Raw genomic sequence first — 15,191 nt, 5'->3', positions numbered from 1 at the left:
ATCCTCCAGGATAGATCATATCTTGGGTCACAAATCAGGCCTTCGTAAATTTTAAAAAATTGAAATTGTATCAAGTATCTTTTCCGACCACAACACTATGAGACTACATATCAATTACAGGAAAAGATCTGTAAAAAATACAAACACATGGAGGCTAAACCATACACTACTTAATACCGAAGTGATCACTGAAAAAATCAGAGGAAATTAACAACTACCTAGAAACAAATGACAATGGAGACACGACAACCCAAAACCTATGGGATGCAGCAAAAGCAGTTTTAATAGGGGAGTTTATACCAATACAATCCTACCTTAAGAAACAGGAAACATCTCGAATAAACAACCTAACCTTGCACCTAAAGCAATTAGAGAAAGAAGAACAAAAAAACCCCAAAGTTAGCAGAAGGAAATCATAAAGAAGAAATCATAAAGATCATATCAGAAATAATTGACTTGAGGATATGGGGAAGGGGAAGGGTAAGCTGTGACAAAGTGAGAGAGTGGCATGGACATATACACTACCAAACGTAAGGTAGACAGCTAGTGGGAAGCAGCCGCATAGTGCAGGCCGATCAGCTAAGTGGTTTGTGACCACCTGGAGGGGTGTGATAGGGAGGGTGGGTGGGAGGGAGACGCAAGAGGGAAGAGATATGGGAACATATGTATATGTATAACTGATTCACTTTATTATAAAGCAGAAACTAACACACCATTGTAAAGCAATTATACTCCAATAAAGATGTATAAAAAAAAGAATAATCATAAAGACCGTGTAATACTTTGTAAATAAACTGAGCCGAAAAATGGAATCGTGTGTTATGTGGCTTATGAAACAAGAGAAAACACAGCTAGTGGGTGAACCTAATCAACTATCTGTTGTGGGTGTGCAGATAATAGAAATTTGAGCTTGGTGGGGGGGGTGGTTAGAAAATAATCCCCTCCCGAAACCAACTGATCACACTGGTAAGGAAATTAACAGCAAAAGTAATGAATCCAACAAGAAGTCCATGATGTTCTGAGCTAGACACTGGAGCTAGGCTTCCGTCCATTTGGTAGAGGAAATCATACAGTCCTGGTGATGCATTCATATCCGGGAGGCCTAAAAACTCTTAACTACGTGTTCTTCACAAATCATGAGTGTCCATCAGACTTTCATTTGTCCTAAAATTGTTTACATTTCATTTGGCAGAATCATTCCTGCATGATCACCTTCTTTCATGACAGTTAAAATCAGATTAAATGGAATATCAAGGAAAACAGGAACAAGTTACCAAAAAATATGAAGAGCATCCAAGGAATGGAGAGTAGTCTCTCCGTTATAGCTAGCAATGCTGAAGGTTTCAAGAATTACAAATTGGAGGAAATTACAAAATGAAAAGGAAAAAGAAAAGCATGCACACATATGCACAAACATACACACAAACGCTTCAAGCCTAACTGTTCATGTATTTATCGTTAAAACTACTGAGCATCTTTTGTACGCCAGGCACTGTCCTAGGAGATCCAGCACGGAACAAATCTGACAAAATATCTCATGAAGGATCAGTACAGCTCAGAGTCAGTAGAAATAGGTGATCAATAAATTAAAATATAACGAGATGGCATTAAGAGCTATGAAGAAAAATGAAGCAGGACGTGAAGAGAAGGCTTTTCTTAGGAAGTGCCCTGTGAGCTAAGCCAGCAGTGGGGGAGAGGGCAGGCCAGGGGGATATCCGGGGGCGAGAGGGAGAGTGGCAGCCACGGGTCAATGCCTGAGGTCACGATGTGCATACGGGCTGCTGGTGCTGGCTGAGGCACATGCCCGAGAGAGACAGGCGGCCGTGAGAGGATGCTGAGCACAGGCGTGAACCATGATGTATGTCCTAGCAGGATCACTCTGACCACAAACTAGAAAGTTGTCATTAGAGGGGCAAGAAGAGAAACAAGGTCCGCTGGAGACCCTGCAATAAAAAGCACAGGCGAAGGTGGGGTTGCTGGTGCTTTGGGCCAGGGTGGCAGCAGCGGGAGCAGGAATACCTTGTTGGATTCTGATTCGATTTTGAAAGTAAAGTTAACAGGATTGCTGAGGGAGTAAATGCAGAGTTTCGAGAGGAAGCGAAAAGCCCAGAATGACAATATGTCTTTTACCCTTATTCGTCTGATCGCTATGTATAACATTTACCAAGGAGAAGTCTGAGGAAGGAACAAGTTTCGGGATGGTGAGAAATCAACTTTGATTTGATACACATTAGGTTTCGGATGCCTATTCGTCATCAAAGTAGAGGCGGCTAAGAAGCAACTAGATATCCAGGTTATGGGGAGAATTATTATTAAATGCAATAGATACACGGATAGATATAGACAGGTAGAGAGGACGAGATAAAAGAAGAATTGCACATATGTGTCTGTATATGAAGGAAGGAAAGTTCAAGAAGGAAAACGTGGACAAGGGAGAAAAGAAATGTATACACTGTATTGTATCTGCTTCAGCACCATGTGAAAATACTGTAATGAGAACATAACTACTTTAGTAATAAAAAAGGGACACTTCTTTTGTTTCCCCCAATAAAATAATAAGCTGATGAAAAAATCAGACACATAGTTAACACAAGACTACTGTGAAGAGAGACTCAGAGACAACCATTGTTAACTTTGTGGATTATTTCCTCCCTTTTTTTTCTTGACATTTATATATATACACTACACAGTTTTGTTTTTTAAGTACAGTTCATTTTTGCTTGTTATTTTGACACACATGAGATAATGCTGAACTCAAAGGTGGCAGCCATGGAATCAGGCCATTTTTTGTTTTGAATTTCTGTGTTCATGCTTTTAGAATGTCCCCACTCTCCGGTTCGTGGAGGCCCCTTTACCATTCCCAAATGCGCCACGCCCTGACTCACTCCCCCAGGGGGCCTCCTGGCAGTGGAGGACATTGGTGCTTCCCATGCTGCCCCTAAGAGCTTTGCAGTTGGGGGTCTGCCTTATAAAACCATAAGCACGTTTCCATGTCATAAAGAATTATTTGTAAACCTAATCTTTAAATAGACTCTTTATATACAATTCTCTGTGCACAGTTCGAATGTGGCATCCAGCCTTTTATCAAGCATGTTTTAGCACCGCCTCAAGGAGTCACTGTCTAGTCACCAAAAGAGCAGAAACTCTGACTGAAAGTAGTTTCCCTTCAGTTCATTCAACGAATACCTACCAGTGCGTGTGTCTGTGCACGTGCGTGTGCGTGTGCGTGTGAGAGACCGAGAGAGAGGATGACGCACACAAAATCTTAAAAGATGATTTCAGACAGAGAAACGTGCTGTGAATAAAATAACAACACATGAGAACATAACTGGGAGGAAGGTGAAAAAGAGAGAGAATGCTATTTAGCTGGGTGGGCAGGCAAAACCTACTGGGGAAATGACACTTGAGCCAAAGCCTCAGTGAGGAGGAGGCTGCAAACAGTCTAGAGAAGAGCAACTCAAGTACAGGGTGAAGAGGAAAGGCAGAGGGGGGCCCAGGAAAGGAAGGAGTACACGTGTTGGAGGGCTGTGTGGTCGGAACATCGCAGAAAGAGGGGGCAGACCATGGATGGAGCTGCAGGCAAGCATCTGGATCTTTAACGAAACTGAGTTATTTGTAGTGAGGTGCATGGACCTAGAGTCTGTCATAGAGAGTGATGTAAGTCAGAAGAGAAAAACAAATACCGTATGTTAACGCATATATACAGAATCTAAAAAAAAGTGGTTCTGAAGAACCTAGGGGCAGGACAGGAATAAAGACGCAGATGTAGAGAATGGACTTGAGGACACAGGGAGGGGGAAGGGTAAGCTGGGACGAACTGAAAGAGTGGCATGGACATATATACACTACCGAACGTAAAATAGATAGCTAGTGGGAAGCAGCCGCATAACACAGGGAGATCAGCTCGGTGCTTTGTGACCACCTAGAGGGGTGGGATAGGGAGGGTGCGAGGGAGACGCAAGAGGGAGGGGATATGGGGATATATGTATACATATAGCTGATTCACTTTGTTATACAGCAGAAACTAACGCATCATTGTAAAGCAATTATACTCCAATAAAGATGTTAAAAAAATAAATAAAAATAAAAATTTAAACCTCCACCCCCCCCCCAAAGAAAAGAATGTGGATCTTTATTCTAATTGTAATGAGAAACTACTGTAAAGTTATAAACAAGGACACAATATGATCTGATTTAGGCTGAACAATCAGTGTGGCGGTTGTGGAGAGACCAGAATGTTAAGGAACAAAAATATAGGCAGGGAGACCAGTTAGGAGGCTGCCACTGTCACCAGCCAAGAGAGGGGGTAGCTTGAAGCAGCATTTCAGGAACTGTGGTGGTGATGTGTTCAGACACAGGACACATCTTGGAGGTAAGAGCAACAGGACTTGCTGACTCAGGAACGAGGAATCTGTGCCTGGGTGAAGAGAACCGGCACTCCATCCACACCTCAAGCGACTTGTACCCTCACTAATGGACCTTCGCGGGACTCACCTCTCTGGGATGGGTATGGAAGGTGCAGGCAACAAGTGTTTACAGGGTAATGTAAAATGTATCACACTGTCTCACTTACCCAAATTGGGATCAGTAGCCTGACGTTTCTTAATTTTCGCTTCAGAAATAGCAGAATAATAGGCACAAGTCATCTTGATCAGCCACGTTGCTCGAACCATTGGCACGGAATACTTAGCTAAATATGCAAAAACATCTTCTTTTTTACTAAGGATGGGAACCTAAAAAGAAATAATATATTTATAACAATCACTTATTATGTTCATCGCTAGGCCAACCTAAAGAAAGGGGAAGCAAGAGAAAGAGACTCTAAGGTCCTGCTGGCTATGAAAAACTATATCCTTTTTTTAAATGGCACGTGCCACTTAAAAAAAAAAATTTTAAGCGAATTTTAAGAAAAAAGAATCAAAACGATGTTTAGTACATTGGCAACACAGTTTTATCAGTTGTGCTTTCTTATTTATAAAAACAAATTATTTTCAAACTCTCAGATGCTGAAAGCTACTCGTTGTATCAGCAAAATAGGGAAAATAATCTCATGACAGTCCTCCGAGGAGTTTATATCTCAAAATTGGAAGGGACAGATAAAGTAAAAGCTATCCCCACTCTGCATTTTATCAAAGAACATTTTTGTATAAAGCTTTCTGATTGTAACATTTCATAAGAATAACAATTTCCAGAAAGCTTCTAAAAGTGCCTTTAGACCAAAATTTTACATAGAGGCTAAAATGATGGATCAGTGAATCTGCTTAATAAACACGGAGCTAGAAACAGCTGGGTAATTAATTCACTGGTTGAAAGCGGGCACTTGAGGCAGTTAATTATTTCTTCCAGGCCACAAAGGTACTAGTTAGCAAATTAGTATCTCAATGTTCTGCTGAATGGCTTGAAAGAGTTAATCCAGTCTTCTCGAATTCCTCATAAATATCCTAGGAATAGCCCATTAATCTATACATAAGCTATCCAATTTACGAATACAGGGTACCGCAGCGGACAGAGAGGACGTTGGCTGCAATGCAGCAGGATGGGAAAAGTGAGATGGAGAAGCAGGCCGTGCCCACCCCCGCCCCCAGCAATGAGCACCCCTGTGCTGCAGTCGTGGCCCCAGCCTGTGGTGGTTAAACCCATGACTCCCAGGCTCTTCATTTATGAACGAGATAATACCGACCCTGTCCACCTCACGGTGGCGTGAGAAGGAGAAAGCAAAAGAATTACATGTATCAAAATTGTAACAACTTTCATTTTGTTGCCAGTTCCAGTTCCAAGGATTTCTTCCTGCCCCCCCCAATGTGTTCTCAAGCCATGGACCTGACTCTCTCCTAAGAGGATTCTGGAAACCCACAACCGTGGACATCACTAGCCCTGGTCTCTATGCCCCGAAGTCTTGCTCGATCTTGTGTTGAAAATCAAAGCTTCAAACCAGCTAACTGATTCATACAGCATGGCATTTTTCTCTTAGTTAGCCAATGGTTCAGCCGGTGGATTTTTCTGCATTATACATATGTTACAAATCTGACTATTCGCAGTCTTGGAACAAAGTGTGATCCCAGAATTTAAAAGTAAGTGTTTTTTGTTACCCAGCTCTTTAAAACAAGTTATTTCACCTGGTTCTTCCCAAAGAAACATCAAGCGGCTCCAGCGATAAAGAAAAGCTGCCTGGTTGAACACTGAGATGCAGTGTGTCCATATACTGCATTTTACGGGCAATGTAATAGACTTTTGATCATGTACAGTTCCTACCTTGGCTGCTGACTTTAGAACATAACCTCCCCCATGACAAAGGCGACTACACGGCATACCACCTAACTATATAAAAGGGAGGTGAAAGTGACACAGGCTAAAGCTATAAAACTTCCTCTCTGTGGATCACGGTGATACATTTTACCTAGAAAATTTCCTGAAAATTTAGCTTACAAGGCACATCTTTCACGGAGCACAAGGCTCTGGGTTTACTGTCGTTTAGGCCAGGGACAAGAAAAGCACAGTCTTATATAGTCAGTTCAAGGCCGGAGCTGCCGGTTTTCACTAGAACACACAGTATGGTATCAGGGAGTTACATTTTAGCTGTCACGGTCAGGTTCCCTCTCAGCCAGACGTACCAGAAGAATATATATAAGATCAAGGCATAAAACCAGGCAAATGCAAAAAGTAAAGTTAGCATCTCCAAAGAAACATTACCAATAGCATCTTTATAGAAGCCTAAAGGATTTCCTTTTGAACAGCGTTTGAGAAGAAGGCACGGCCGGGGATGGGGGGAGCATTCTGCACATGTGAAATGTTTACACGAAACAGCAAACAAAGCTGAGTCTTACATGAACAGCATAAGGCAAACCTCTAGCTCACTGTCCCTGCTGGCAGAGCCCTAAGGAAAAGGGTTGGCTCCAATCAAGGGCTTTCGAATTCAGAAGAACATATGTGAAGAAAGTTATTTAATTAAGGAAGAAGACACATTTTGATGGTTTTGTCACATTTACAGTTTGGGCCAACTCAGGAAGGAAAATATGTTTACACTGACTGAAGTATGACTTCCTACAGGGATGGATTCCATTTTCAGCCAAGAAACCATCTGACTTCAACTTGTAGCTGAACCTAGACAAGCACTGGGCAGCTGTTTGGTTTCTCAATCAAGGTGGAACTGCATCTAAGTACCAGAAGAAAACTAAGACACCTAGCATGGTTTTCCATCCACCAAAGGGTTGCCCTTGTAACGCTTCTCTCCCTGTATTCTCCTTTCTGTCAGCACCCTCTGTTTGCTAAGCAGTGGGAGAGGCAAATGGAAATTCCAGAGACCACAGTAATCAAAGTCACCAGAAGTGAACACATCATTCTTAGTGAACTGTTCAAGAGCTAAAAGGATATTCCCAGGAGCAAGAAGTCTCCTTTTCCAAATCTAACTATGACCGCGATTGGATTAAAAGGCCTTTTACAGGCCATTGTTGACCTCTCTGTGGCTAAATACTTGGAGTGCTGTGGAGCTTTATAGTAACGGAAAACCAGGTCCAGAAACCTGATCCATCCCATACAGGAAGCTATTTTGAACTCTAGATCAGAGCTGTAAGATGACTCAGGATCTCAGCAGGAAAAGGAAGGTCTTCTACATCAAGCCATCTCGCAGATAAACACCAGAAATTAAGAGGTATTTAAACTTTCTAATATGAAGGGCACGCAGAGGATGCAATCTTTTACCCAACTCTAAAGAGTTTTTGCCACCTCAAGAAGATGAAATGCTGAGGAAGGGATGGGAAGGAATGACTCTTGAAGTGCCCAAGAAATGAATACTTCAAAGTATATTCAATGGTTTGACAAAGAAAACATCTTTAACTTTGCAAAGAATTAACGTCAGGGCTTACCTGAGGGACACCTGACTTGGCCAGAGGCAGCTCCTAATAAAGAGAGAAGAACAACGGCTAATACACGGCACCATAATTCATCTCCCTCTTAAAAGATGAGAGACCATTACACCCCTAAAGCAAGGGCATCAATTCCTCATGAGTATTCCCTTTCAGGAAATATACCCCCGCCCCCCCGCCAAAAAAAAAAACTGCATTCTAAAAGCTTACAAAAAAGGCAAACCTAAAAGGAAAGATGTCAGGCTGGCTACATAGGAGTTGAAGGTACTAACCAACATGGAGGGTATGAACTTTTAGTAGAAAGCCATCAAATATTGAAGGACGGCCTTCGACTTCTGCAGCCTTCAGATACAATTCCCAGGCCACAGTGGGAACACGTGGTAAACGGTCAACAATGGAAAAGAAATGCTATGCGGTCCAGCCTGTGTTGAGACAGAGGCACTACCTGAGTAGCAAGAGAGGGTTACGCTGATCGTCTGCTTTGCAAGGATTTCGGTTGCCTTTAAGCACTAACATCTATGAAAGGCAACGCAAGGCTCTGACACTAGGGCAAACTAAAGCCCACGGGAGCTACAGGCACTATTTTCAAAGAGGTGCTTTAGAAAACAAAAACGTAAATACACGAAGGAGCTCTCCTCTAACCTGGGCGTGCACCAAGCCATTCGTGAAAACTTAAGAATAGAAGATGGGCTCCCCTAAAACTAAAGGGTTTCAGGGGAGATGAGAAAGACCTGGGGATTATTTGAAAGGTGTGTAAGAAGTCAGAGATCAAGACTAAGAAGAGGGAGGTTTCTGGCTCTCGTCTAAATTTCAAAAGACATTTTGTATTATTGGGACTATAAGATTGTTGAATCTGTGCAGTATTTCCCACGTGAGGAAAATGATCAAAGGCAAAGATTTGTAAAAGAACCCTCCCTTCCCTCCCCCTCCTCAAAAAAGCGGGGAGCTATGAATAAACCTGCCCATTTTGTACTGAAACTTTTTCAAAGACGGTTTTCAAGCACACACGGGATCACTATCTTTTATCTCACTTGTTCGGAAGAAGAGTTAGTTTAAGAATTTGGATGGGTACTTTTCAAGACAAGGAAATAACATTAAAGCAAGGATTTCTATTTAACCCATTTGGACATCCTGACCTAAAAAACTGAAAATGTAACAGAAATAAATGAAGTCTCACTGCCTGTTTCTGATTTTAAAACCCTGTCTACCTAATATCCACATAAACAGCTTCCTGTGTAGAATGTTTAGGTCTCTAGATGTCCTAGGCACCACATGCCATCAAAATGAAGGGGAAACAGTCTATGTGCAGCACACACCTAGTGCAGGATACCTGCCATTGAGACTCTGAGTTTTGGAGAGAACTGGGGAAAAGAAATATATACTTGAACATTATCTCAAATATTTTCATTTCTATAAGGCCTCAATTAAAACAATGCAAGAAATACTTAATACCTTTTTTGCCAAAATAGCAAGTGGTTTATTTCCTGCTAAGTCAGAGAACCAACTATGAATCGCACTCTGGGATCGAGCAGTAACCAGCCAATAATTATCTTTAGCATTAACTTGTGGTTTCTTCTTTCCGGTGTCCTGGAAAGTGTTAAGCTTTAGTTTCTCAGCTAATATGCTGCTAAAATAAGCTCCAATCTGTGGAAGAGAAAACAGAGTTTAAAGACAATAAGCAAGAATGTTAGTAATGTACATATCAGTATTTTATTTTTATTGTTTTAATAGAAAATCTTCAAAGAGCCCATTGGAAAATAAAACGGGAATTTAAGTCCTAGAAGCTAAGAGTTGTGATTTCCTTACACTAACATAATGCAGAAACTCCCACAGCACCTTTGTTCCACTACTAACAAGTAGTTCAAGGGAACAAGAAGGGTCTCTGAAAAATCCCTGTAAGATAAAATTCATTATATCCTGAATAAATTTCAAGAGAATGGGTTCTGCTTTCATCTTTAGATGAACCTCTCCTTTTTCACAGTACACACCCATTTGAAGAGAATCTTTTTCCTGAGAGGTGCTGCATACAAGATCAGAACCTGGCAATCACACAGTCATCATTCTTTTTCTTGTTTCATTTTAATAGCACATAAATTTGGAAAGGAAACTCTGTATTTACACTCAGTGCTTTAAAAAAAAAAGTCTAGAGAAATCTAATTTATTTAAATGGAAAATTACAAAAGGTTCAATTAAATTAAATATTCAACATTTTTGATTGGGCTGCCAATTTCATGAGTACAAGTGTTTAGAAAGAGAAAGCTAGTGTGGCTTGCTCTGAATGGAACAAAGTAGCAAAGGGAGCTTCCTGTGAATGACTGGCATTTTCGTATTTACCAAATTAAAAGAGGACAAAGGAAAGACAAAGGGACAAGAAGGAAGGGGACTGAGTAATATCTAAAAACTAAATGAATCCACAGAAAACCTCTTGGAATTTCCAAGAATCCTATCACAGCATCACATTTTGTCCCCTGGAAATTCTCTAATAACAGGATGTGGACAACAATTTCTAACAAATACCTTCAATAAGGTTAGCAGACAGTGGCAACCGTGATTAAAATAAAATACCTACCCTGCTGCAGCAAAATAAGAATCACTACCTTAGTTAATGCTCATGACTCAATAAACAATTAGTCTATAGGGTGGAACGCAGTTGGAAGCAATTAGCCAAGTTTATCTACCAGGGCGAAAAGCTGGTAAACATTTTTTTTAATGTGAATTGGCATCCCTTGATCCTTGTGATTGAGGTACGGTGAAAAAGTCTGTTTTGTGTTGAGGTAATATGACAATAAAAATTATAGTAATTAGAAAAAAAGGCTGAACCTTATTTTTTTAAAACAACGTCATAGTATGCTTTTTTAAGCAAAGTTTGCAGAATGTCCAGAGAATTAAATGCAAAAATTCACCAAAAAAACAGCTAGTTGAAAACAAGGAGCCAAGAGTAACAAATTGTTTAATTTTAAATTTCTCAATCAATATTTGGTCTTTGCACCAATGGCACAAAATACCTACCTATGTAGATTGTTTCATATTTAAAAGATCTCTTATTTGCAATCATATAAACAAAGACATTAAAAAAATTTTTAAACTAGTCTAAGTACTGTCAAAGAAGAATAGCCACGGTGATCTGAAAAGACTATTCAATTAAATCAAGCCAATCACTGATTTTGCAAATCAAGGGGTTTGCAAAAATTGTATTTAAAAAAAAAAAAGTCTGGGGAGCTTCCCTGGTGGCGCAGTGGTTGAGAGTCTGCCTGCTAATGCAGGGGCTACGGGTTCGAGCCCTGGTCTGGGAGGATCCCACATGCCGTGGAACAACTAGGCCCGTGAGCCACAACTACTGAGCCTGCGCGTCTGGAGCCTGTGCTCCACAACGGGAGAGGCCCGCGCACCGCGATGAAGAGTGGCCCCCGCTTGCCACAACTAGAGAAAGCCCTCGCACAGAAACGAAGACCCAACACAGCAAAAATAAATTAATTAATTAATAAACTCCTACCCCCAACATCTTCTTAAAAAAAAAAAAAAAAGCCCTGGGGAGGGAAATGCCCAAAAAAATTCAAAACACACCAAATTAAAAAAAAAAAAAAAAAAAAAAAGTCTGGAAAATCTCTTTTGCAATTATACTCTTTTCTAGGTATTTAATAATAGCAATGGAACATAGTGGCTGTATATATGTTTTACTTCCTAACAAATCTTATGAACAACTGCATAAATGTAAACAAAGTCAAAATTCCCAAAAAAGCAAGAGCAGAGAAAATGCACATTAGGACTCAAAAAAAAAGGAAAAAATCAAAACATGATCATACACTTAATTTTATTCTATCAGCAATATATTCACACTATTCTAAAATCGAGAAAAAGTTAAGAGCCTCATTCCCAAGTCCCAATGCCTAACTCCAAAGAACCACCTTGATTAGTTTCTTATGTGTCTTTGCAGAGTTTCTTCATGTGAATACACATGAACAAACACAAATATATTTTTCTCTTATATCTATACCTCGTTATGTACATTGAGTAAATGTCTGAGAGCCTTCCTTCCACATTTGTCTATGGAGAGCTTCCTCATTCATTTCTACAGACACATAATAATGTACTGTGTACATGTACCACATTTTATTTAATCAAGTCCCCATTAATGGACATTTGTTTCAAACTTCTGCGATTACAAATCACATTAAAATGAATAGCCTTTCCTATTTGTTATTTCATACATGTACAGCTATAGCTTTCAGATGAATTTTCAGGATTCAGATTGTATGATTCTGTAATTTTAATCAGCATTGTCAAATTACCCTCCATAATGTTTACACCAATTTGCACTCCCTCAGACAAGGTATGAGAGATAAGGTTTAATTTAAAACTTGTTTCCATCCATCCACAGCTATTTTGAAAGTAATTCATTTGGTAAGAAAATGAAAAAGTTTAGGGGCTATACTATAGGTCATGTATTTCATATTCATTAGATCCAATTCCCCTCAGGAAGTTTGAATCCTTGAGTAAATCTCACAGGAAGGATGAGAGCAGCAGAAGTGGTAACGGGTGCTATTTCCATTTATTCAATTATTTAAATTGACATAAAACTTCATACAACTGGGAACAATCTGGCAGTTCCTATACACAAGGCATTCATACTTTGTTATGGACAGAATTGTGTATATCCAAAATTCAGATATTGAAGCTCTAAGCCTCAATGTGACTGTATTTGGAGATAGAGCCTTTAAAGAGGTAATTAAGGTTAAATGTTCATGGACCGATAAATGGATAAAGAAGATGTGGCACACAGATACAATGGAATATTACTCAGTCATTAGAAAGAATGGAATAATGCCATTTGCAGCAACATGGATAGACCTGGAGATTATCATACTAAGTGAAGTAAGTCAGACAGAGAAAGACAAATATCATATGATATCACTTATATGTGGACTCAAAAAAAAATGATACAAATGAACTTATTTACAAAACAGAAACAGACTCACAGACTTAGAGAATGAATTTATGGTTACCTGGGGGGAGGGATAGATTGGGAGTTTGGGATTGACATGTACACACTGCTATATTTAAAATAGATAACCAATAAGGACCTACTGAAAAAAACAAAAAAGAAAGAGAGAAAAAAAGTTAAATGAGGTCATAAGGGTGAGGCCTAATCCAATATGACTAGTGCCACTATAAGAAGGAGAACACCAGAGATACCCGCACACAGAGAAAAGCCCACGTGAGGACACAGTGAGAGGGCAGCAGTATACAAGCCGAGAAGAGAGGCCTCAGGAGAAACCAGACCTGCTGACACCTTGATCCTGGACTTCCAGCCTCCAAAACTGTGAGAAAATAAACTTTCTCAGAAAATCAAATTTCTGTTGTTTAAGCCCCTCAGTTTGTGGTATTTTGTTATGGCAGCCCCAGTAGACTAATGCACCTTCTAACCAAGTAATATGCTGCTGGGAATTTATCCTAACGAACAAAAGCTATATGTCCAAATATGACTATACCGTCTTTATAAATAACCATAAGAAACAGATAATAGGCAAACTGCTGTACACCAGCAGTTTCAGTTATTACAGCACATAAATGATGAAACGTTATCTATCCATTAATTACTATGAATATGAATACTTCAGCCTCAAGGAAAGGTACACACAAAATGATATTACTTCTTCTTTAAGTACATAAGTTAAGGAAGATGAAAGTTTAGAGATAGATGGTAGTTACATTTGCACAACAGTGTGAGTGTACTTAATGCCAAAGAGCTATACACTTAAATATGTTAATGGTAAATTTTATGTTATGTAAATTTTACCACGATAAAAAAGAAGTAGAAAACAAATTACAACACATACATAATTGTAGTTGTGATGTTTAAAAGGTATCAAGCAAGATTGGAAAAAGACTAAAAACACTGTGTTTGGTCAATAGAACAATCTGTAGAAAATAATTCTGTTTTTTTCCACATCACTTAAATAATACTTCAGTTGCTAGTTTAGCAAATTACATATGTTTGTGTATGCATGTGTGCATATAAAAAGAGATTTGAAATGATACACAAACTTTTAACAATGGTTATCTCTGGTTAAGAGAAAACAAGAATAGAAATTCATCTGTATGCTTGATTTCTTTTAATCTGTAGGCATGATTTTTTAATTTCAAAAGTATTTTAATATTCGAAAATAGAAATAACTCAAAAATAACAAACCTTAAAGGATAGAAACAGATAATTCCATCTATATATCTAATTGTTAACATAACCACAAAGAAAAAAGACTTAATTCAAGAAATTTTTAATACAACACTCTGACTATATACTTTTTTAAAAAATAAATTTATTTATTTATTTTTAAACTTTTGGCTACATTGGGTCTTTGCTGCTGTGCACGGGCTTTCTCTAGTTGCAGCAAGCAGGGGCTACTCTTCATTGCGGTGCATGGGCTTCTCACTGAGGTGGCTTCTTTTGTTGTAGAGCACAGGTTTTAGGCGCACGGGCTTCAGTAGTTGTGGCTCGCAGGCTCTAGAGCGCAAGCTCAGTAGCTGTGGCGCACGGGCTTAGTTGCTCCGCGGCATGTGGGATCATCCCAGACCAGGGATCGATGGAGGGAGGGAGGGAAGAAAAAGAAGAAACCTAAATATTTTTGCCATCTCTGTCCACTGAAAGGGCCTAGAAGTTGTGACACTCAAGTAGCCATGAGCAAGCTGGGCACCCAGATCTGGGATGGGGTAGGAAAAGAACAAGATGGCCCTGGACTATGTTATTGTACCTCAAGTGAGGAAGTGCCCAAAGGACTGGGTTGGGGGGTGAGGGGGTTGTCCAAAAGGCCCAAGAACCAGGTTAAAGGTGCCCCCACTGGCCAAATGTGAGACAGTGTGAGCATCAAAAAGAAAACTGAAGGTCATACAACTGATTTTAAGAGTTCAGGGGTTCAAAGTGATACTGAAAAATGGGGTGTCCTTAACAAAAGAATGTCAACTAATAAACATACGAGTCGCGGCATGTGGGATCATCCCAGACCAGGGATCGAACCTGTGTCCCCTGCATTAGCAGGAAGGTTCTTAACCAATGCACCACCAGAGAAGTCCCTCTGACTAGATACTCTTAATGAAAGTTAGTCTAAAGATAAAAAGCATGGTACAGCAATTGTAAATTTTACATAGCAATTTTGTTGTTGGAATGACACTGGTATAAGTTTATTCTGGAACTTTTTATGTATATTGTAAGATAGAGTAAATGAATAAACATGCTAATATTGCTGGGATCCAGGGTTCTCACCTTAAGAGAAAGGAGATACAATGATGGAAAAGGGAAAAGCATGGGAAAGACCCTGTGGTACTGACTTAGAA

General features: G+C 39.7%; 1 protein-coding gene across 1 annotated transcript in view; it reads right to left on the bottom strand.

Moving 5' to 3' along the window:
* MED12L (mediator complex subunit 12L) overlaps nucleotides 1–15,191 on the bottom strand; it is a 313,136-nt gene that overhangs the window by 267,840 nt on the left and 30,105 nt on the right. Inside the window, exons 3-5 of the mRNA XM_024769070.1 lie at nucleotides 9,315–9,506; nucleotides 7,863–7,895; nucleotides 4,574–4,733 (exon numbers count right to left, since the gene is read on the bottom strand). Of these exons, the coding sequence (XP_024624838.1) occupies nucleotides 4,574–4,733; nucleotides 7,863–7,895; nucleotides 9,315–9,506 (385 nt within the window). The remainder of the gene's footprint in view (nucleotides 1–4,573; nucleotides 4,734–7,862; nucleotides 7,896–9,314; nucleotides 9,507–15,191) is intronic.

The sequence above is a fragment of the Neophocaena asiaeorientalis genome, unplaced genomic scaffold (genome assembly GCF_003031525.2).
Source record: "Neophocaena asiaeorientalis asiaeorientalis breed wild unplaced genomic scaffold, Neophocaena_asiaeorientalis_V1.1 scaffold118, whole genome shotgun sequence".
Taxonomy (NCBI): domain Eukaryota; kingdom Metazoa; phylum Chordata; class Mammalia; order Artiodactyla; family Phocoenidae; genus Neophocaena; species Neophocaena asiaeorientalis.
Note: the sequence above shows the minus strand (reverse complement) of the source record. Positions and strands in the feature narration are given on the sequence as shown.